The sequence below is a fragment of the Equus przewalskii genome, chromosome 3 (assembly GCF_037783145.1).
Source record: "Equus przewalskii isolate Varuska chromosome 3, EquPr2, whole genome shotgun sequence".
Taxonomy (NCBI): domain Eukaryota; kingdom Metazoa; phylum Chordata; class Mammalia; order Perissodactyla; family Equidae; genus Equus; species Equus przewalskii.
In genome coordinates, this window is record NC_091833.1 from 35837364 (window position 1) to 35859532 (window position 22169).

Sequence of the window (22169 nt, forward strand, 5' to 3'; positions counted from 1 at the left end):
GTTCAGATCCGGGTTCGGACATGGGACTGCTTGGCAAGCCATCCTGTGGTAGGCGTCCCACATATAAAGTAGAGGAAGATGGGCATGGATGTCAGCTCAGGGCCAGTCTTCCTCAGCAAAAAGAGGAGGATTGGCAGCAGATGTTAGCTCAGGTTTAATCTTCCTCAAAAAGGAAAAAAAAAAAAGATGAGCTATGGAAAGGAGATTTGGAACTAAGCAAGGCTTTTTAAATAATTTGATACAAAAACACATACATGTGCAAAAAACACATACATGTGCAGACTGTAAATGCGTTTAATTGGTTAATTGTTGGCAATGGCTACATAAAACTGTATAAAATCCAAGCAGCTTCCCTGTTCTGAAGCTGTTGCCTCAGTCGACTGTGCAGAGAGGAGGCGGAGGACACTCCTGGCTTGTCCCAGTGACTCTGGGGCTCTGTGCTGGCGCGCGCCCTGTGCAGACCTGGGTTTGTGTCGGAGAACTGCTGGGAAGTGAATCTGAGCACGCATCCTGAGGAGCTGCTGCTTAAACAAAAGAGCATTTTTAAAAGTTTCTTTTAAGGAACAGTAAAAGAGTTTGTTGTCCCCTGGGTGCTCTGCTTGCTGTCAGGCCCAGACGTGTGCCAGTGGGGCACCAGGGTGCCCTGGCCTGGCACTACTGGAAAGAAACGTTTTTTCTTGAACCCACGTTCCAGGGGCGCAGGACGACCTGAGGAAGGTCACCCGCATCGCCTACTCCATGGTGAGGCAGTTTGGGATGGCACCGAGCATCGGGCCCGTCTCCTTCCCCGAGGCACAGGAGGGCCTCACGGGCATCGGACGGCGCCCCTTCAGCCAGGGCCTCCAGCAGATGATGGACCACGTGAGTCTGCATGGCCCTCGCTGCTGTACCTCTGCCCAGCGTCGGCCGCGTCCTGCGCTGCAGTGAGGTTAGGAGACAGGTCTTGTGCTGGTGCCCTCTGCCACGTGAGGCCCCCACTGCGCTGAGCTGAGAGCTGTCATGTGGCCCCCACATCGTGGGTGTTCTTCCTGGCCTCTGTTGCAGCTCTGACCTGCCAAGTTTTTGTTCTTGGATGAGGACCCGTGTGGCTCCTGATGAAACTGTAGGTTATGTGGAACTGGGACAAATATCAAATAAATGCACTGAATGATAGAGCCAGTGTCCCGTGGTCCCTGTAGGGATGCACTGCATTGCCCACGTGAGACTGGACCAGGGCAGGGGTCCCCATCCTGGGGCAGCTCCACTCGGCCTGGTGCACAAGCAGCTCTGGGCATAGAGGACAGAAGCGGGCTCCCTGGCCTCCAGGAGCTGGCAGGGTGTCTGTGGGTGTGAATGGGTGGCAGGCAGGCATTCCCAGGGGAGAGGCTAGGGGCAGGAAACTATTGGCAGCTGGGCTCTCCTGTTCATCCTAAGAGACGAGAGGCTGTGTTCTGAACCTGCATTTCTTCCACGTACTTTGGTGCAGAGCCAGGCCATAGATGACACTGGGAACATTGGTCAGCTGTCCTTGCTCCTTACAGATCTGTTCTCTTTGATTGGCAGGAAGCAAAACTGCTGGTGGCTAAGGCCTACAGGCACACCGAGAAGGTGCTGCAGGACAACCTGGACAAGCTGCAGGCGGTGAGACCTCTGAGCCCCCGCCTGTCCCCCAGAAGTTGGGGAGGGCCCTGACTGTCACTGCACTGTGCCGGCACAGCTGGCTGCCTGCCCTCTCGTGGACTGTTGTCCACAGACCTGGAGCAAGCAGGATAACCGATGTGTGTTCCATTCAGTTCAGCTGAAATGAACATTTTCCATACCTTTTAGTTTTTTATTACAAACGTGTCCAGTCACTTCCTCCCGAGGAGACAGAAGAACATAACAACCCATGTGCCCCTTGCGCAGCATCAGCAGTAATTAGCGTTTGGTCACTTCCCTTTAATCTTTTCCCAACTCTTAAACTCTTATCAATTTTTTTTTTTTTGAGGAAGATTAGCACAGCATGGTTTGTCCTGCAGTGCCATGTCCGCACCCGGGATCCAGCAAACCCTGGGCCGCCGAAGCAGAACGTGCGCACTTCAGTGCTGCACCACCGGGCCAGGCCCAAACTCTTGTCAATTTTTAAAATAAACTTTAAAGTTCAGAATAGTTTTAGATTTATAGGAAAGTTGCAAATATAGTAGAGAGTTCCTTCTACTGGAGACACCCAGTTTTCTCTGCTGTCAGCGTCTGCCACACCTAGTGAACCAGAACTGACGTGTTCTTAGTGACTGAAGCGCACACCTTAGTTGGACTTCCTCAGTGTTGCCCTGCGTCCCGTCTATGGTCCACCCTCTCCCCAGGGTCCTCCTGGCCGGGGCGGTTTCTCACTCCCTGTTGTGATGGCCTTGGCCTTTATGAGGCCTGGCCTGGTGTGTGAAGTGCGTCCCCCAGATGTTCTCACAGTGAGCCTGCGCGTTGGGTTTGGGGAAGGTGACCTCAGAGGTGAAGTGACTGTGTCCCGGCAGAGGGTCAGCTCCTGGTGGAGGGGCTCAGTGTCGTCCCTGGACCAGCAGCACCAGCCTCACTGGATGTTGTGAGCAGTGCAGAGTGTCAGGCCCACCGGACCTGCTGAGCCGGAACCTGCCATTCACGGCTGTGGCTGCTGCCCAGGCCTCTGGCTCTGTGGCGGGCTGAGAGTGTCCTGTCTCTGGTCTGCACTGTGGCCTCCTCACACCATTGGTGGGTTCAGAGTTCAGCAAGATAGTGGGGCAGCGTGCAGAGGAAGCAGTCGCCCCGATCTGGGGGTGACGGAAAGCAGTCAGGAGCAGCCGTGCAGTGTCCCCGTGTAGTCGGCACCGAGCCGGCAGAGATGAACTGCTGGGGCGGGATGCTCACAGGGTTCCTCAGCATGTTTCTCACGACCACGTCTGGAGCGGCAGAGCCTCCCTTCGCAAACTGTGAGGGCCCTCAGACCTCAATGCCAGCTCCCTCTCCCCAGATCCCAGTGAGGGGCTCTGCGTTTTAGCTTCCCACTCCCCGACGTGCACACATGCACACCGTTTGGCAAAGGGAGGTGGAAGGCTGACGAGGCCGGCAGCTGGGGGTCCTCTCCAGGCCTCAGACAGGGAGGGATTCTTTGCTGGAGCTGCCTGCATGTGCTGCTTCCCTGGGAAAGTGGCCTGTCGGGGCCTCCTGCTCACAGACGCCCCTTCCTGGGAGGGGGGCCCCTCCCTCCTGGGTGCTGCGCTCTCAAAAGGCTCTTGTCTGTCCTTGTCGGGGGCTCACACACTGCCCTGCTTGTTCCTCCTAGCTGGCGAATGCCCTGCTGGAAAAGGAAGTGATAAACTATGAGGACATCGAGGCCCTCATTGGCCCGCCGCCTCACGGACCCAAGAAGATGATCGCGCCTCAGAGGTGGAGCGACGCTGAGCGAGAGAAGCAAGATGCCGGGGAGGAGGAGGCGCCTCAGCAGCCCCCGCTCCGAGGGGAAGAGCCATCTTGGCCCAAATAGTGGGATCACCCTGACTGCCCGTGGGGCTGCGGCGTCTGCCAGGCCCAGAAAGCGAGCTCCTTACTGGCTCCTTCAAGTTCCCTTCGCCAGAGACTCGGCCTGCTCTGGTCTCTGCTGAGGGCTTCCGAGCTCTGTGTGCCCATTTCCCCCCCCGGGATTAGTAAAGTCTTCGAGAGATGGATGGTTCAGCTTTTGTTTTAGATGGTTTTCCTCCACGGGAGGGTCCCAGGTGCGCGTGGAGCCCTTCTTGAGTTCCCCAGTCTGTGACCCTGTCACTTCTTGGTGTGGGGGGATCCCAGGGCAGTGCAGCGGGCAGGCTCTGAACAGCCTGTTCATGCCGGGGCTGCTGCATGGGCTGCTCCCGGCTCCTGTGTCTTCACCAGAATGCTAATGGGATCTGCGATGAAGGGACCCTCTGAGCCGATTGTCACTGGTTCCTTGCTGGGCCCTGTCCTTGTGCTCACTCGTCAGTGGGGATACCGAGATTCTAGAGGATTAAAACACTGCCACCTACTGCTGTGTGGACCACTGAGCACGAGAACCTCTCCTTGCTGGTCTGGTGGTGCTGTGGGGGACACCTGAGAACTGTTGGGATACTTACCAATAAATTCTGTGGATGGAGAAGGTCGTTGTATTGCACTGCCAGCTCTAACCCCCCGGGGTTGTCGGTTTGTCCTGGATCACAGGATTGTGTCTGCAGTGTATAATCGGCCATGAGATAATCAACTGAAGATCCCCTTTCACAGGGATCTGGGATAAAGGGGCAAGGACGCCGCATCGCTGTGAGACAGAAGTGCCCTCAGCTCCCCGTCTCCAGGGGTGCCCGACAGCACGGGGGCTCCTCCCTGCTGCTCTCACTGCTTCGCCTGCTCTGTGAGTGGCGTTTGGAGCGGTTATGGCCGCTTCCTGATAGGATGGGTTGTCCTGTTGCTGCCCCCCTTTGCCCTGAGGACCTGCTGTATGGGGCAGGGCAGGTGTGGTTACGCACCAAGGGAGGGCAGCTCTGAGGGGCACTGTGGCCTTTGCCCCAGCTCTCCAATTCATTCCCAAAGATCTGCATGTAGTTAGGGCGTTGCGGCTGGTACCTCTGCCCTGGGGTGGCATCCTCTCTGATGGTGGACCCCCCGCACTTCATTCAAATAGCCTGTGTCTGTCCATCCTTTGGAAAATCATTTGCTGAGTGCCAGAAGATGCTTAGCCAGGAAAAGGAGGTGAATGGCAGGAAAGGGCTACCTTGCTATAGCGGAGGAAGCTGCAGCCCGGCTTCCCAGTGCTCACTGGTGTGAGTGGGCTCATGGCCACCCAGAGAAGGAAGGTCACTTCGTGCTTAGATTTACACGAGTGAGTTGTTCGCAGATTTGGGCCCTCTGAGGGGTCACAAGTGACGTCACCTCCCGGTTATCAGACACCTGGTGCTGGAGAAGAGCACCGTGGGTAATGCCTCCTCTGCTATCTCGTGCGTGGACCAACACTGCTCCTCACACCTCCTTGAAGGGGGTCCTGGAAGTGAAGAGGCTTCTCCAGCAACAGCATGTGGTCTCCTGGAGCAGCCAGACTGCACCCCTGGGACCACAACCCTGCCCTCTGCCCTCTGCAGCATGGCCTGGCCGTAGCTTCTGCAAGTCTTCTCTGAGTCAGGCGTGGGAAGTCTCCTTGTTGAGATGAACACTTGTTGCTTAAGTAAATGTATACTTAACATAGAGAGCCTCTGCAGATTAAAAGAGAGAAATGAACTTTATGTTTCTTAAATCACAATACAAATTGTTCTGTTTTTTTTTTTTTTCTCCTCCTGCTAATCCTCCTCTTTTTGCTGAGGAAGCCTGGCCCTGAGCTAACATCCATGCCCATCTTCCTCTGCTTTATATGTGGGATGCCTACCACAGCATGGCTTGCCACGCGGTGCCACATCTGCACCCGGGATCCAAACTGGTGAACCCTGGGCCACTAAAGCAGAACGTGTGCACTTAACTGCTGTGCCACCGAGCCAGCCCCTCTCCATTTTGATCTATACTCAAGAATGAAATGATGTTTTGCTTTTTCAAAATTTATTTTTTGAGATATAATTGACATACATTTTATTAGTTTCAGGTTTACAACATGATTTGATATATATATTGTGAAATGATCACAATGTCTAGTTAACATTCATCACCATAGTTACAGAATTTTCTTTTCTGTGATAACTTTTAAGATCTACTCTCAAGAACTTTCAAATGGAACATTTATGATTATGATAACGTACTTGCAGTTTTCTTTCCATGACATTGGGTGTTTCTCATATTACAGGACTCCGAGTTCGCCCATATCTGATTTATGTGTAGGCTGATTTGGGGAAGTTGAGAGGCGGAGTTGTCGCCTTCTGTGACCAGGCAGTGTAAAACTACTGAGTTGGAGGCTTTCCTAGTTCAATGTATAGGATGTTGTTAGCATGCTAATTTTTGCAAAGTGGTATTAGAGACATGACATGTTTTTCCTCAACGCATTATAAAATCACTTTGCTGCCATATTAAAAATCAGGATTTTTGTGGGGCCAGCCTAGTGGTGCAGCAGTTAAGTTCGTGCTCTCAGCTTCAGTGGCCCAGGGTTCATGGGTTCAGATCCTGGTGTGGCCCTACACACTGCTTATCAAGCCACACTGTGGCTGGTGCCCCACATATAAGATGGAGGAAGATGGGCACAGATGTTAGTTCAGGGCTAATCTTCCTCAAAAAAAAAAGGAATATTCCCCAACTTATTAAGAAAAATAAAATCAAGATTGTGTGCCTGCAAGGGCTCCAGACGCTATCGTCAACTGTCTCAGGCTGCATTTCTTTGAGGCCGACCCTCCAAGCAGCAGCTGGATGAGGGCAATCAGGTGCAGGTGGAGAATGAGCCGGTACGGCTGAGTTACTGGAGCTCAGCCTTGCAAAGAAGTTCTGGGAAGCTGTGCAGAGCATGCTCCGACACCTCCAGGGGCGTTTATCCAGGCCCTCTGGCCCCCGGGCCTCCTAGCCCAGCGTGGCATGGCTTCCAGGGGCATGAGTGGCAGCCCTCTCAGTGGCCCCTGCAGGCCCAAGCCCAAAGCCCTTCAGCAGAGCTGAGGCTGTGGAGTTCTGTGCAAAGCAGGACAGGGACTGTCTCTATGGCTACTGACTTTTAAAACCCTTGGGCCAGCCAAGGCTTCATGTCAAAGGACCGCTGCATGACACTTTAATCTTTCCCAACAGGAAGGCTGAGCGTGTTTCCAGTAGAATTTCATATCACTTTTTTTGCCTTGCTATTCTGTATACTGTTTTTTTTGAGGAAGATTAGCCCTGAGCTAACTGCTGCCAATCCCCCTCTTTTCACTGAGGAAGGCAGGCCCTGAGCTCACATCCACGCCCGCCTTCCTTTACTTTATATGTGGGACGCCTACCACAGCATGGCTCGCCAAGTGGTGCCAGGTCCGCACCCAGGATCTGAACTGGCGAACCCTGGGGCCGCTGAAGCAGAACGTGCACTTCACTGTTGCGCCAGCGGGCGGCCCTCGTTTTGCATACTTTTAAAGGACGAAGTGTGGCGTCTCCAGGCGTGGGAACTGGAATTCTACGCCTGGCCGTGTGCAGCAGACCACAGTCCTCAAATTACAACTCGGCCTTCTCACCTGGAACGTAATTCTGAGCCGTGTTTCCAATTTCAGACCTTAACCCCGGCCCGGTGGCCCAGGGCAGCATCTTAACTGCAAGCAGCTGGAGCTCGGGTGGAGGCGTGGGTTAGGGCAGATGGAGCTGCCTGAGTCTGTGGGTCTGCCCAGAAAGAGACACTGCAGATGGGGACAGGAATGTGCTTGAGATTAGACGGAGCAGGTATCTGGGTCCACCGCGGGATCATTGCAAGGGGCTGAGAACAGCACAGGAAGTGTGGGCTAACATCTGACTGATCACATTCAAAGAAATCTGTCAGGAGCCAAGGCAAGCGTTTATTCCACAAACGTCTCCTCCAGTGTCGGTGCAGTTATGCTGCTGCCTGGAGTGAGCGTGGGTTCAGGCCCCAGCTCCACTGGACACGGTGATCTGAGGCGGAAGAGCATCTCTCACGGTTTTGGTGAGCATTCCCTAACTCCAACCCTCCCCTCTGCTGCGCCGCCTTCACCACCCCGGCTCCTGCCATGTCGCCTGGAAGCAGGGCTGTGCGACGTCAGGACCGCCCAGCATCACTGGCTCACCCCGTGCTGGGCGCCGCCGCGTGCGGGGCCCTAAAGCAGTGGGGACTCCCAGCAGTCCTCCCACCTCACCGAAGGGAGAAGCTCAAGCACCTCGGCAAAGTCTCGACGCCGGCACACGGGTAGAACCACGCCAACCCCGCGCCGCTGTCTCAGGGACCTGCGGGCACGGGCCTTCCACGTGAGCCCGCCTGCGTCTGCGAGAGGGGCAGACTAAAGGCATCTTAAGTCCTACCCTCCCAGACAGACGCGGCTGGCCGGCTTAGGGAGGAGCGCCTCGTGCCAGCCGTCTGTGCCGACCACGGACGGGCCCGGACCTCCCTGCAGGCCGCGCACTCCTCCGCGCGGCTCAACGCCGGCCTCCCCGACCACACCCTAGCCTTCCTCGCCGAGCCCCAGCCCGGCCTCCAACGCCCAAGGGTGTCTCAACCCGTCTACTCAGCGAGGACGCCGGCCTCCGAGGGTCCCACTCGTGTCGTGACGTCCTGAAACCGCTGACCGGGTCCACCGAGGGAACCTGGCGAAAGGAGGGCGGGCAGGAGGGTCACTGGGGGCAAGGCTCACGGGCGGCGGCGACTCCCGGGCCCGTCGCGGAGAGCGTCAGGAGGACGCGCGGCGGGCAGAGCGGCCCCTGCAGCCGGCCGCCGGGACTCTCGGTCCCAGCTGCCCGGCCGCGGCGGAGCTACCGACCCGCCGAGGGGGGCTTCCGCGTGGAAACACCCGAGAGGAGCCGGGCGCCCGCTCACGGCCCGCTCGGCACAGTTACGGGCCTGAAGTAGCACGGAAGCCCCGACGGGAGGTGGAACGAAACCGGAAGCCTCGGTGAGAGGTCACACCGAGTCCGGCGTCGTGCAGAGCAGGAAAGGCCGGGCACCTACTGGAGCCCGCTGAGCCCAAGCCGCGGCCGCCCTGTGGGTCGGGGCGTCCTCTTCCGGGGCCGCGAAGAGCCCGCGGGCGGCGCCATGTCCACCAGGGACCGCGGGAGCGGCCGGGAGCGCACGGGCGTCACTTCCGGGATACCCGTCTCTGATTGGTCAGAAAGCTCCGGCGCCTCTGGTTGGCTGGGCCCACAACCATCCCAGGGGGCTTTGCGGCGCCACTTCCTTTTCGCCGGCCGTACCCGGGAGGAGGAGGTGGGTAGGCTGGAGCTCGGCGCCATGGGAAGCCGGCGATTGCCATCGGGTTCCATCCGCCGCCATCCGCGTAGGGCAGCTGCCCGCGCGGCCGAGGAAGGGACTCTGCAGATGGCGTCGGGCCGTGACCCGGGCTCTGTGGGCAGGCGGGCGGATGGGACCCCGCGTCCGCCGGAGCCCAGGTGCTGACTCGCTGCCTACCCCGCAGGCCCCTAGGCAGCAGCCATGGCGCCCAGCCGGAATGGCATGATCCTGAAGCCGCACTTCCACAAGGACTGGCAGCGGCGCGTGGCCACGTGGTTCAACCAGCCGGCGCGTAAGATCCGCAGGTGAGCGGGCGGGCGCGGCCTCCTGTGTTCCCTCTGTTCTCTCCGTGTCTCCTCCCCGTCCCTCCGTGTTCCCGTGTCCTCTCCGTGTGTCTCCTCTCCGTTCCTTCGTGCTCCTGTGTCTCCTCCGTGTGTCTCCTCTCTGTTGCTCCGTGTTCCTTGTGTCTGCTTCGTGCATTTTCTTTCTCCCTCCATGTTCCCTGTGTCCCCTCCGTGCCTCCTCCGTGTGTTTCCTCCGTCCCGCCGTGTCCCCGAGCGGGGGCCCGGGGTAACCGGCGCTCGGCCTTTCTCCGTCCAGGCGCAAGGCCCGGCAGGCCAAGGCGCGGCGCATCGCCCCGCGGCCGGCGTGCGGCCCGGTCCGGCCCGTCGTGCGCTGCCCCACCGTCAGGTACCACACCCGCGTGCGCGCCGGCAGGGGCTTCAGCCTGGAGGAGCTGCGGGTGAGTAGCGCGGCGGGCGCCGTCAGCCGTCCCTGCCGGTCGCATGATGACAGTCTCCGGAATCTCTGCACGGCCTTGATGAAAGTGCACTGAACCCTTGTCCGTCTGACGGCCGGGCGCGCGCTGGGGGCGCGGGGCGATCATCCCTCGGGGCTGCATCTGTGTGTCTCTGGACAGGTGGCCGGCATCCACAAGAAGGTGGCCCGGACCATCGGGATCTCGGTGGACCCCAGGAGGCGGAACAAGTCCACCGAGTCCCTGCAGGCCAACGTGCAGCGGCTGAAGGAGTACCGCTCCAAGCTCATCCTCTTCCCCAGGAGGCCCTCGGCCCCCAAGAAGGGGGACAGCTCGGTGAGTCAGTGCTCGGCCCGAGAGGGGCCTGGAGGCCTGCCCGTGGGTCAGGTGGTGTGAGAAGAGGAGGCATTTACTTAGCATTTCTTTGTTTCCTAAGGTTGGGTGGCCTTGTATGGGTGGGTGATAGAGAACTGATGAATGAGAAAAAAAGCTGTTGGGAGATTGTACGTTAATTGTGAGAACTGCCACAGTTCACGCTTGTGCTCAAAAGCGATCTGGCTTATGGTGATGGTGAGAGCTGTTTGTGTTAGAGCTAGCTTTCTTACATTGGAAGTGTCTTGCTGTTTAAGATGCTTCATACGCAATGCAGACATTTCTAGAAGAACCTGCAGGACGCGGTTGACAGCGTCCATGCCTATGGACTTTCAGGAGTAGGGTTTGGGGGGTGACTTTATAGTCCAGACCATAGTTTGTTCTGCCTGCATCCCTGGTCACACTTGGGTGGTTGTCTTGTGTCTGCCCGTGTCTGCTGTTAGCTAGATGCACCAGGACCCCAGTGACACACTGAGGATGTGTGCAGAACACACGCACCTGTGGGGGCAGGCGCCGTTCCACTTCCAAGCATGGGGATGGACGTCTAGCGAGAGGCGTGGGGCTGTCTCAGAAGGTTAGACAGTTGGACCTCTTGGGGAAATGAGCTGAGTCCACTTGACTCTCCTTTCTCGTTAACAGGCGGAAGAACTCAAATTGGCCACCCAGCTGACAGGACCGGTTATGCCTATACGGAACGTAAGTGGAGGAGTTGAGCGCGTGCGCATGTGAGGGCTTACTGGGGCGGGGAAGGGGTTGCAGGGAGTCAAGGGCGGCACCTGGGGCCTGCGTTAAGATGTATAGGTTCACGAAAAGGGACTTTTTTCTTTAGTCCTGGGAAGAGCATCCTGCATTCTTAACAGGTGCACTCCTTGGGAGGGCTTTGTCCTCCCTTTGAGGAAGCTTTGGGGACCCTCGCTTGCACTTCCTCATCTTTGGGTTCTTTTTTCTCTGGGCATGTTTTGATGATCCTCTAACCTGCCCAGCAAGCGACCAGGCCATTGAGGTTCCTCTGGGACGGGTGGCGGGTCTGAGCACAGTGCCCCACCATCCTTCATAACTGAGGCAGTTGCTTCTGCCTCTGCTTTGAGTTTGGGGAGGTTGCTGAATCCTGGGGAGGGTTATTACACCTCTGGCCTGGCGGCCTCTAGCCCCAGCAGTGGCCTGGCCAGGCGGCGTTCCTTGATCTCCAAGGCGCCTCGGGTTCCGGCCTTTGGTTCTCGGCCTCGTCACAGGCGTCCGCAGTGAGGCCTGAGCCCACGCTCTCTTCCAGGTCTACAAGAAGGAGAAGGCCAGAGCCATCACGGACGAGGAGAAGAACTTCAAGGCCTTCGCCAGCCTCCGCATGGCCCGCGCCAACGCCCGGCTCTTTGGCATCCGGGCAAAAAGGGCCAAGGAGGCCGCAGAGCAGGATGTGGAAAAGAAAAAATAAAGCCTTGTGGGCAACTTGCGATAAATCTGCGGTCTCCACGTGACATCCGTCTGAGGAACGGGCTGTGGCCTGGGGAGATGTTTTGTTGTAAGGGGAGCCTGCAGGCCTGGCAGGGGACGAAGGTGTTGCTGCAGGGGAGCCCGGAGACTGGATTGCATCTTGCTTTTTGTATTTCCGAACCGTTTGATTAGTTGCTGGTTGAATAATTTAATAGCTTTTTTTCTGGGAAGGTTCCAATGCCTAATGTTAAGTAAAGTTGTCTATTTTAATCAGAGTAGTTTCTAGTTACTTTAGCATCCCCAGATTTGGGTAGTCAGCCTTGCCTTGACTCACAGCCAGACTCTCCCTGGGCCCGTCTGCCCGTCTGCTGTGCCGAGGAGGGGCCCGTCACCCAAACGGGGGCCATGTGTGCTCTGCAGAAGGCTGGCCTCTCCTACCCCTAAGACACCTGCAAATCCCTGCACCTACTTTGCTGCCAAGCGGCAGCCAGGACAGCCCCACTGCCCACCCCAGAGGAGGGCTGGAGGCCAGCTGTGCGGTGCCCACATGGACAAGCACTGCGTTGCCTGTACCCCTGATGATAGCATGGTGTGTGGCGGTTTTTGTTTTGTTTTTGAGGAAGATTAGCCTTGAGCTAACATTTGCTGCCAATCCTCTTTTCACTGAGGAAGACTGGCCCTGAGCTAACATCCGTGCCCACCTTCCTCTACTTTCTATGTGGGACGCCTGCCACAGCATGGCTTGCCAAGCGGTGCCATATCGGCACCTGGGATCCAAACTGGCGAACCCTGGGCTGCCGAAGCAGAAGGTGCGCACTTAACCGCTGCCCACCGGGCCAGCCTCGGTGCCTGAGTGTTTTTGAAATTGGAGTCTGGTTTCCCTACAAGTGAGATGCTCAGATACAGCTCCATCCTGGTCCCTGGTCCCTGGTCCCTGTTTGTCACAGCAGGGCTTGCTGTGAGAGAAGCAGCTTTGGAGACTGACTTCTTAGTATGTTTTAGTGTTGACCCTGCAGCCCTGCAGATGCAGCTTTTTATGCACTCGGGTCACGGGCAATCCTGTGCCCAGCAGCTGCATCCGACGGTTTAGAGGGCTTCCCTGTTGCACATCTGTAGTCACCAGTTGTTGGGGTGCTGACTCCCGTGCTCTTGTATATTTAGGAATCCTGTGCCGTGTCCCTGACATCCATCCGTAAGAGGAAGGACGTGGTGGGGACCTCTGGTGGCCGTGTGATGTGGGTTCCGTCTGCCTTGTGCTTGGGAGCCTCGTGAGGAGTTAAACTAGTGTCCCCAAGGGCAGGTGGCTCTGTCCTGCCAGAGTCCTGGCTATGCTCTTCACAGGTCCTGGAGCCCAGGGGCCTTCCGGCGGACATGCAGGGCAGCAGCCCCTCTGTACTAGTTCCCAAGTGCTGGCCTGTCACCCCTTGACATGGTTTCTGTCTTCAGTCACCTCTGCACACACCTCATCCCACTTCAGGCCTTGTACCCCTAGCTGCACCCCCGCCTTGTGCAGGGCCTGCTGCAGTACCTGGCTGGTGAGGGAGTGAATGTGCTCAACGAAGGCCTCCAGTAGGGGACCCAGGCTTTAGGACCCCGTGACACTTTCTGTAATGCCCTCCTCCGACCCATGCGGCTCTGCTGTATTGCCTAGAGTAAGCTGTTCCTCTGGCCTCCCACTGGTGGCACTTGGCTACGTGCTGTGGGTGTTCATGAGGGATGGCCCTGCCCCCAGCAGCCAGGCGAGCTGTGCCACCTGGTGAGGCTTGAGCCCCGCACCTGGAGAAGCATTCAGAGGGGCTCTGCTTGCTCTCCAGAGTCTGCTCTGAGCCACCGCAACCCCCGACGGGGGAGAGGGGAGGTACTGCCCCCTGCAGTGCTGGAACGCTCTGGGCAGTGCGTTTGTGGAGTTTTACAACTGGGGTTACGTTATGTGAGTCTGGATCAGGAGGTGATGGGTTTTGTGGCTTTGCTGGTGGCCCAGCTTCGGAGCTGTGATGCTGCCTGTGGCGGCCAGCCCTGGCCCAGCCCTCCCTGAGGCTAAGGGAGCTTCCCTGCAGGCAGAGCTGGAGGCCTGGAGGATGGGTGCTGCTGGCCCACCTGGGAATCCCTGAAGTCACACTGGTCCCCCGGTGAAGGCCCAGCAGTGATGACCAAGAGCTCACAACTGTAGGGTTGTAGGTGCTGCAAGGGCGGGGCCTCCCTCGGGACTGCTACCTGTGATGGGGTCATTTGTTCACCGCCTCCCCAGGATTTTAGGGTGGCCCTGGATTCCCGCCCCTGGAAGATGTGCCCAGGATTTCTCCATGTGTGTGGCAGGACTGTGACCAAGGAGAGTTACAGAGGCGCTCCACAGGCCTTGAGGGAGCAGGGGTTGTGAAGGCCACAAAGTAGCAAAAGAGCGGGACCTCAGTCCTCTCTCCGCAAGAAGCCAAATTCTGCCACCAACCGGAGCCCTGATGGGACGGCTCCTGAGCCAGGACCCCAGCTCGCTGTGCTGGACGCCTGCGTGTTTTCAGCGGCTACGTGGTGGTAGTTTGTTATGCAGCATAGAAAACTAACCCCAGTACACGTGCTCATCCCTCACCCTTTTCTATAGCGGGTGGGATTCCACCAGCAGGGGTGCATCCCGGCCAGACTCACCTGGCACCACGGTGGTTTGCGGGAGCCGCTGCATGGCGGCTGGGATGCCCAGGTGGGGACACCTGTGTTGCCGGCAATGCCTGAGACGGCCACCAGGGGGCGCTGGGGCTCGTGCGATCTCCAAGCTCCAGCTTCCTACGTGCTCTTGGCCCATTTTCAGATGGGCATCGGTCTAGTGGGATTTGCAAATAATTTTTCTCAATTTATTATTTGTTTATTTTGCTTTTTTTGACAGAAAGAAATTTTGTTTAATTTTATCTGTTTGTGTTTTTCCTTTTTTGATGATTTTAAAATTATCATAGTGTATGTTTGACTTTGGAGGGAAGGCACACATCTCCGTGAATTTGAACACGTAGGAGCGTCGCCTTTCCGAATGAATTTTATCTTGAATCTGCATCCTGTAGTTGCTTTGTTAAATTATATATAATTGTGATTTTTTTAAGGAAGAATTAAAATGAACACTAATTTTCTGTTGTTTCAGATCGTTGTAATTTAGAGAGAAACTATAGTCGTTTTAGGTTGTATAGGCTTTTTCCCACTTTTCTCAACTTAGTTCAAGCCAAGGAGCAGAAGGCAGCACTGGCACGTGCAGAGGGCCGCTCATCCTCCTCTGTCTCATGTTCGTTTCTTTTTTTTAATTTTTCTTTTTTTTTTCTTTTTTTCATTTCTTATTTATTGGTATTTGCACTTATTTTTTCTTTTATGGCCTTTGGGTGTTGTCATTTTTTTTCTTTTTCAAGTTATAGAAAAAATATGCTTTTTGTTAAAAAAAAAAGTGGAGAAGAGCGTAAAGGAAGAGGGAAGTCCCCCCTGCTCCTCCTCCAGGCCCCTGGCGGGTTTCTTACCGGTAATTGCAGTCCAGCAGAAACATCTGGGCTTTCAGTTCTGTACATGCAAATGGGATCCCACAGTGCATGCTGGACTGCCTCGTGCCAGCCCGCCAAGATCTCCCTTGCTTCCTGCGGAGGACCCGTGGAAAGGCGGACAGCATTTGACTTACATTGTCCTCTGCAGGTGGGGAAACTGGAATGCTGCTGTTTGATTGTATTCCTACACTGGTTCACGAAGCTGAGCCTCTCCACGTATTTGCTGGCAATTTATCTTTTTTTTTTTTTTTTTAGGAAGATTAGCCCTGAGCTAACATCTGCCACCAATCCTCCTCTTTTTTTGCTGAGGAAGACTGGCCCTGAGCTAACATCCATGCCCATCTTCCTGTACTTTATATTCGGGATGCCTGTCACAGCATGGCCTGACAAGTAGTGCGTAGACTGACACTGGGGATCCAAACTGGCAAGCCCCGGGCCACCAAAGTGGAACATGCAAACTTAACCACTGCGCCACCAAGCGGGTCCCAACTTACCTTTTTTTGTGGCTCATGTGTTAACAACCTCTGTCCTTTTTTCCTGTTGTGATCTTCATCGTTTTCTTGAATTGCAGCAGCTCTTTGCATTTTAAGGATATTTTCCTCCAGTCAAATGTCGATAAATTTTTTTCCAGTTTGCTCTTTTCCTTTCCAGTCTTTTATATCTGGGGGTATGGACTGCAGAGGGAATGAAATGTTCTTCTAGGAGACAGTGTGGTGCAGCAAAAAGATCAGAAACTTGGTCTCTGTAGTGGATATTGGCTATTCCTTCTGGCTTTCCAGCATCAGAACTCATGTTGGGGGTTCTCCTTGAGCCTTGTGAGAGGGAGACCCTCCTCCTTCATAGGCGCTGACATGCATCTTACTCCCTGCCCTGCACCCAGGCTCACTGGCCCCACACCTTCAGAGCGGGTCCCTTGTCTGGGGCTGGGGTCTCATCCTGGGTCATGTGGCCCCACTGTCCCCTCCATGGGCTCCAAGCCATCCCCTCCCCCCAATTCCAGGAATTTCACAGTGTCCTTGTCGTTTTTGCTCTTTCAGTTTTCAGTTGCTTAAAACAGATGGCGTTGAGCATGCTGCCCCAGCTCTGGCCTGGGCTTGCCCAGTCTTGACCCTCCTGGGTCGTGCCCTCAACAAGTGCTGAGTGCCCACCACGTGGCAGGCTCCACGGGGCAGGTGCTGGACAGTGGGTGGGCCGGGGAGGGTGCTGTGGAGGAAGGGCTCCAGAAGAGCAGACTGTCAGTGTCTGCTGAGCGCCTGCAGTGCGCAGGGCACAGCCCAGGCTGCAGGGACGCAGGGAGCCACACGCGCACCTCTCCTGTCTCCACGGAGTTTTTGTGCTGAATGACCCCTAGCCGAGCCCCTCTGCCCCTCACTGCGGCGTTGTGGCTGCAGCGGAGGTCGACAACGAACCCAGAGGCCCCGCCAGGAGCTCCACGCACCTCTTCCCCACATGGTTGGGGCGGAAGGACAGAGCTCCACAGGGCGCTGGGGCAGGTGGTGTGGACTGGCTCATTCAGCTAATGCTTCTTGAGCACCTACTGTGTGCTGGGCCTGGGGGCGCTGCAGTGACGGAGACAGCCTGTCCTCACTGAGTGACATCCTCCCAGATAAACGACACAGGATAGTGGGGGCAGCCCCTCCGCTCCGGGGAGAGAGTGCTGGCCTGGGCAGCCACGGACGGGAGGGCCCAAGGCTGCCAGTGAAGACCAGACACCTGCGGGCCATCTGGGGGGCAGGGCTGGGAGAAGGACCTTCGGCCTCAGAAGGGAGCGGGACCCACCCTCCTGCGAAAGGTTCCGGGTGTGGCCTCCACTTCCACGTCCGCTGTCTCAGGGCTCCTCCTCCAGACACTGAGTCTGGGGTTCGTCTGGGGGATCTGGTTGCAGGCGCTTGAATGTCACCGGGAGGCTGTGTGGGACAGTGGAGGGTGTGCGTTGGATCTGGCCCCCCACTCTCAGCTACGGGGCCTCAGCTGGGCTCCCCTACTTTTTAAGCCTCAGTTTCCCGGTCTGCAGATGGACTCCCAATTCCACAGTGCTGGGGGACAAATAGAATGTAGCCTGGTTAGTTCCTGCACTTCTGAAAATTCTCCAGAAAGTGTGCTGCTTCCTGGGGAGAAGGAGGCAGAACTGGGTCATCGATGAAAGGGACTGGGAGAGTGGAGGGATGTCAAAGCACCGTGCCGGCCACTCTCACCGAGAATATCATCAAAGCCCCCAGATGAGTCAGGCGAGAATAAAACCAGGACGTCCAGCAGTTAGAGATGTCAGTCCCGTGGACATGGCACTGCCTGCCTCCCTGGCCCGCGCCGTCCCGCTGCGAGCCTGCGGCAGCGGTGTCCTCACTGCCTCCTGCTCCTGCCCGGCCCCTGGACCCTGCCTCACGGGCTTGCTCATTGTCTAGTGCTGTCCGTTAAGTGTGGGCTGCACCCAGCAACCTGCTTCTGCTCAAACAGAGCAGAAGCAGAGGACGCCAGGCTGGGATCAGGTCATGAATGCTGCAAAGATTGTGTTCCTGTGGCTCCTCCCTCATGAGCACCAGCATGGAGCGGTCCCCAGGGCAAGTCTTGGGGCTGAGGGGCTCCTGGGTCAGGGAAACCCAGGAGGGGAGAGCAGGTCGTGGACAGCATCCTGACTGTGTCCCTGGGCAGTGTCCTGACTGCTCCATCCCACTCCATGGGGGCTGTGGGGACTGAGCTGATGGCAAGCGGGCAAGTGCTCCATGCTTCTCATGGTCGGCCATGACTTTTTGGGGGTAAGGGTGCAGCAAAGCCATAAGACACACTGGAGGCCTGGATGGGCCAAGGGAGGGGTGAGTTCTGGGTTCCAAGCAGGGTCATGGAGTCCAAGTGGAGTCCCAGCTCTGCCCCTGCTGTGTGACCTCAGGCAAGGCATCACCCTCTCTGAACTGTGGTCTCCTCAATGACAAGACAGATGATGTCGCCTGCCTGGCAGGGACACAGGATGCTCACAGCAGCTCAAATCTCTGCCATTTGCAGAGTGGACGAAGCAGGCCCCTGGGGCAGGAGGGGACAGTGACCAGGGTCTGAGTGTGGGAGGGCACCAAGATGAGGGACACCACGCCCGTGGAGAAACATCCCACCAGCATGCAAGACATGGGTGTTGGGAAAAATCAGAGGGGGAGTCACCTGTTTGGTCAGGTGAGTCGCCTCAGGTGTGGCTTGTGCCTGAATGTGTGTATCTCGGCGTGCTCAGGCATGTGTGCATGTGTGTCACCATGCATGTCTGCATGTGCATTTGAGGTGTGCATGCATGTGGCCGGTGTGTGCCTGTGCATTTCGCATGTGCATTTGGCACATGCATATACATGTGCAATATTTGCATGTGTCGCTTCTGTGTGTGGTGTGCGCGTGTGCGGTGCGTGTGGCAGGTGCCTGGGTGTGGTGTGCCCTGCTCCAGTCCACGCTGAGTGTGGTGGGGAGATTGGTCCCATCGCCCTGGTCCCAGCTCTCCGATGCTGTAAGGAGGAGGTGGCCAAGGGGTCAGGGACCTGCCCGGACTCAGCCCTGTGTGTGTCGCAGCCCCGGTGACTCGCTGGGTGCGGCTGCCTGACTTCCAAGTACAAATGCCAGTCCTGCAGGAAAACAGCCTGATCCAGACAGGTCGCTGATGTTTTGAGGTCAAATAACATTTCTCCAGGAGGAAAGAAACGCAGGCAGAGGGGAGTTTGCAGCCCGGCTGTAAACAGAAGCCGCGCCCCGCCAGACGCGCAGCCTTGTGCCCTTTGGGAGAATCCTGTTTGACAACGCCCCCTCCCCCACCCCAGTTTCAGCTCGCCTTCCAAAACAACCTCTTGCCTTGCTGGGCTGTGGGGCAGGGTCCTCTGCACGGATGAGGAGCGAGGATGAGGACGAGGGTGGGATGTGGGCGGCGGCCTCTCCCACCTCTGAGTCCCACATGCAGGGACTCACTCCGAGCCAGCATGCCACTCACACACAGCCTGGAGGTGACTGGCTCTCAGCCCCACTTTCCAGTTGGGGGGATGGGGCTGCTGAGCAGTTCTGGGACTTGCTGGAGACCACAGCTTTGATCACGGAAGGGCCCAGGAGCTCAGGGTGAATGTTGGGTGGTGGAGTGGGTTGAGCTGGGCTTTGAAGGCTGAGTAGGAGTTGGCCAGTGGAGGGGGCCAGTGCCTGCACAGCTCCGTGGACTGAAAGGCAAGTTGTCTGAAGTGAGGACGCTTCACTGTTGCTCCAAAACTTGACGATGTAGAAGCTGCTAAGGAGCCAACCAGGAGGGTTGGTTCAATCAGCTGGTCCCCCAAGTGACCCCTCCCAGCACCTGGGCCGGGCGGGAGCGGGCCGAGCAGGTGCAGGGTGAGGTGGCAGGAGCGGGCGCTGTCAGATGGATAAAGTAGACCAGGGCTTGGCCAGCGGTTTCCTAAAGGACAGAGAGCAAGTGCTCAGGCTTTCCAGGCCATTCTATCTCCATCATACTCTCCTCTGCTCTTGCCGAGCAAAACCAGCCACAGACACGACGGGAACGGACAGGCGTGGCCGTGTTCCAAGCAGACTGCTTACGAAACAGGCTGCAGCTCCCCGGGCCCCTGCTGTAGGCCTGAGTTTATTGAGGCGGAATGCGGTGGGTTTGGGCTGCTATAGCAAAAATACCGCAGGCGGGGGCTGTAGTCACGCATATTGACTTCTCACGGTCCTGAGGCCGCAGGTCTCCGTCCCGGTGCCAGTGGACCCGGAGTCTGGTGAGAGCTGTTCCTGGTTCACGACGCCGTCTTCTCGCTGCGTCCTCACGCAGTGAAGGGCCCAGAGCTCTCGAGGTCACCTCTGTACGGGCACTGATCCCATTCTTGAGGCTCCACCCTCATGACTCCAGCACCTCCTAGGGCCCCCCCAACTCTGCCACATCACATCAAGGGTTAAGATTTCACCAGACAAATTTTGGGGGACACAGACAATCAGTCTATGGTGTGGAAGAAGGCCCCATACGACATTGTTAATAACAAAAGAAAGAAACAGTTTACAAACAGAAACAGCGCCTCCACGACCTCGTTCAGCAAACACCCAAAGGGCGCCTACTGTGTGCGCCAGGCGCCGTTCTGGGCCCAGGGACTCGGCCGTGAGACGGTCAGGACGGCTCCCAAGCCAGCGTCTGACGAGCCACATGTGGGGAGGGCTCTAAGGGCTGCAGGCAACTTTTAAAATGAATACAGACAGATTTGCATGGAACCAGAGTTGGAGGGACAGACACCAACATGTCACGAGTTTACTTCTGGGCTTGGGAGGGCGTTTACCTGCTTTTCTCACGTCCTAGTGTTTCACAGGAACCATCATGATTTCCTGCATAACCACAACAACAAGGCCACGAGGGGGATGGCCTTTCCTGCGCCTGGCTGCTTCTCCCCTTGTCGCTGGGCCTTTGTGGGCTGGGGGAGCGGAGGGGCAGGTGGAATCCTAGGACCCGCCGCCTCCTGCAGGCCCTCCGGAGGCCATGCTGGCCCAGGCATCGCAGACCCCGGCTATGGGGAATGGCCTTTTCCTCCGCAGCTTCGCCCCATGGGTGCGTCTGGAGCTGCCGCCGGCCCCTCCTCTTGACTCAGCTCCCAGCCGAGGCCCAGGTCACCCTCCGGAGGCAGCCACACCTTTGAGGCTGTGGCCAGAGACCCCAGTGGACCCGAGAGACTCGAACTCCCAAACTGCATTCTCTTTCCTTCCCCCGCACTGGGTGGGAACGCCACCTCCCCCTCACCTCCTCCACGGTGCGTGCACCTGATGGGTAAGAGCCAGATTGGCGGGTTTAAGCCCCGCACCCCCACTGGCGAGCCAGGCGGCCTTGGGCAAGTTTCTGAACTTTTGGAAGCCCCTCTTTCCTCTTCTGGGGCTGTGGGAGGGTTAGTGCCTTAACCATTGCCGTCAGCGTGGAAAGTGTGTGGCAGAGAGCAGATGTCACAGCTTCCACACCTGGCAGAGATGTGGACATTTGCCAGGGGTCGAGGCCAAGCTGCGAAGTCGTTGGGGGAACTAGTCCTCAGGGGAAAGCTCCCCAAGACCTGGCGGGCCAAGGAGCCTGAGGAGGAGACCCTGAGCCTTGCAGGAGCTCTGGGCCTTCCTGTGTGGGGCTGCGTGCCCACTGGAGCCCAGACCCTCTCCTGAACTTCCCATCCTGACCTCCTGAGGAGCTCAGAGAGGCCAGGGCCTCGCCAGGGCGGGGGGGGGGGGGGGTGGGGGCGGGGGGCGGGGGGGGGCGGGCAGGTGTTCTGGGGAACCTGGCTCTGGGAGGACCTGCGGCCCCTGCAAGCCCGGAGCCGCCAGTACAAGCCCACGTGCACGGCTGGTGGACTGCCCCAGCTCCGGGAAGGTGGGCTGGGGAAGGCACGGGACTGGGAGGCTCAGAGCAGCCCCCAGCTGGTCTCCACAGAGGGAGGTGGGTCCTCCGACAGCTGCTTTCCGAAGCTGTCTGAACCTGGGCCACCTTCCTAGCCGGGGTGACACAGGGGCTGGGGGAGGCACAAGAAGCGGGCTCCAGATGGGCCCACATACCTCTCTGTGTCTCACTTGCCCCTCGCCTCTTCAGCCCAGGGGCTCAGGAAGCAGGGCCTGGCTGCTGGAGTCCAACTGACACAGCCCGGTTGCAAAGCAGTGCCCTTCTCTGCAAACCCAGCACGTGGTCCTTGCCATGGTGCAATCCCATCAGGGTGCAATCTCATCGTCCCCACAGCCTGCCTGTGAGGCCCGCCTGTGGGGACTCCTTGGCGAGGCTGCCGTCTCAACCTCCAGTCGCCTGAGCCCATCTGGGGAGCATCCTTGTCCCGTCGTTGGTGGGCCCTCTGACTCCAGGATCATCTTCTGGAGTCCTGGTGGCCAAGCATGAGCCACCTGACCCCTGGTCTCTCCTCCCCTGGCCCTCGGCCCCCTTCATCTTAAGCGCCCTCCTGTCCCCTCCCACATGGCTCTTGGCCAGGTCTATGCCTATTTTTGGGCAGAAATTGGCAAAGAGAGTGGGCTGGGAGGTGGCTTCTGCCCCCGGGGACATCTCCTCTGCCGCACAGCATCTGCAGCCAGGACCAGATGTGCCAGAGCAAGGTGAAGCTCAGGGTGCAGGGCGCCCCTCCCAGGGATCCCAGGCCTGTTCCCATCGGCTGCGGGCTGACAGCCGTGGAAGGGCCCCCAGGCCTGGCCTGGTCAGACTCTGAGCCTCAGCCCAGACACCCCCAGAACAGTGAGGGGCTGTAACCGCTCTTGGACTACAGGTTCCAGACAGCAGGGACGGTTCCGCCTGTCTCCAGCCCCAGCCCCAGCCAGGTGCCTGGCACACAACAGGCGC

At 57.7% G+C, this 22169-nt stretch overlaps 2 protein-coding genes, 1 long non-coding RNA gene and 1 other non-coding gene across 8 annotated transcripts in view; 3 read left to right on the forward strand and 1 right to left on the reverse strand.

The window, feature by feature from the left end:
- SPG7 (SPG7 matrix AAA peptidase subunit, paraplegin) overlaps nucleotides 1-4096 on the forward strand; it is a 33619-nt gene extending 29523 nt beyond the window's left edge. For 3 of the 5 annotated variants that reach the window (XM_070614024.1, XM_008535631.2, XM_070614023.1), the window contains exons 15-17: nucleotides 695-861; nucleotides 1543-1620; nucleotides 3272-4096. In XM_070614024.1, coding sequence (XP_070470125.1) covers nucleotides 695-861; nucleotides 1543-1620; nucleotides 3272-3472 — 446 coding nt within the window. In that variant the 3' untranslated portion in view covers nucleotides 3473-4096. Of the gene's footprint in view, nucleotides 1-694; nucleotides 929-1542; nucleotides 1621-3271 lie in introns of all 5 variants that reach the window. The other 2 variants (XR_547377.2, XM_008535633.2) reach the window with 2 other exon arrangements.
- LOC139082507 (uncharacterized) lies at nucleotides 277-8662 on the reverse strand. The gene is made up of 3 exons (XR_011538571.1): nucleotides 8531-8662; nucleotides 7095-7253; nucleotides 277-5180 (listed from the first exon to the last, which is right to left on the reverse strand). It is a non-coding gene; the product is annotated as an uncharacterized lncRNA (long non-coding RNA).
- On the forward strand, nucleotides 7604-11636 carry RPL13 (ribosomal protein L13). Its single transcript, XM_008535630.2, has 6 exons — nucleotides 7604-8785; nucleotides 8994-9114; nucleotides 9410-9551; nucleotides 9729-9902; nucleotides 10578-10634; nucleotides 11209-11636. The coding sequence occupies exons 2-6, from the start codon at nucleotides 9011-9013 to the stop codon at nucleotides 11365-11367; spliced, it is 636 nt and encodes a 211-aa protein (XP_008533852.1). The 5' UTR covers nucleotides 7604-8785; nucleotides 8994-9010; the 3' UTR covers nucleotides 11368-11636.
- LOC139082704 (small nucleolar RNA MBII-202) lies at nucleotides 9596-9676 on the forward strand. The gene has a single exon (XR_011538908.1). It is a non-coding gene; the product is annotated as a small nucleolar RNA MBII-202 (small nucleolar RNA).
- Nucleotides 11637-22169: the final 10533 nt, after the last annotated feature.

Bases quoted from the DNA above. Each gene is read 5' to 3' on its own strand.
- RPL13 (XM_008535630.2), top strand. From the start codon at position 9,011: ATGGCGCCCAGCCGGAATGGCATGATCCTGAAGCCGCACTTCCACAAG. The intron at 9,115-9,409 runs GTGAGCGGGCGG...TTCTCCGTCCAG, and splicing joins CCGGCGCGTAAGATCCGCAG to GCGCAAGGCCCGGCAGGCCA. The intron at 9,903-10,577 runs GTGAGTCAGTGC...TCTCGTTAACAG, and splicing joins CCAAGAAGGGGGACAGCTCG to GCGGAAGAACTCAAATTGGC.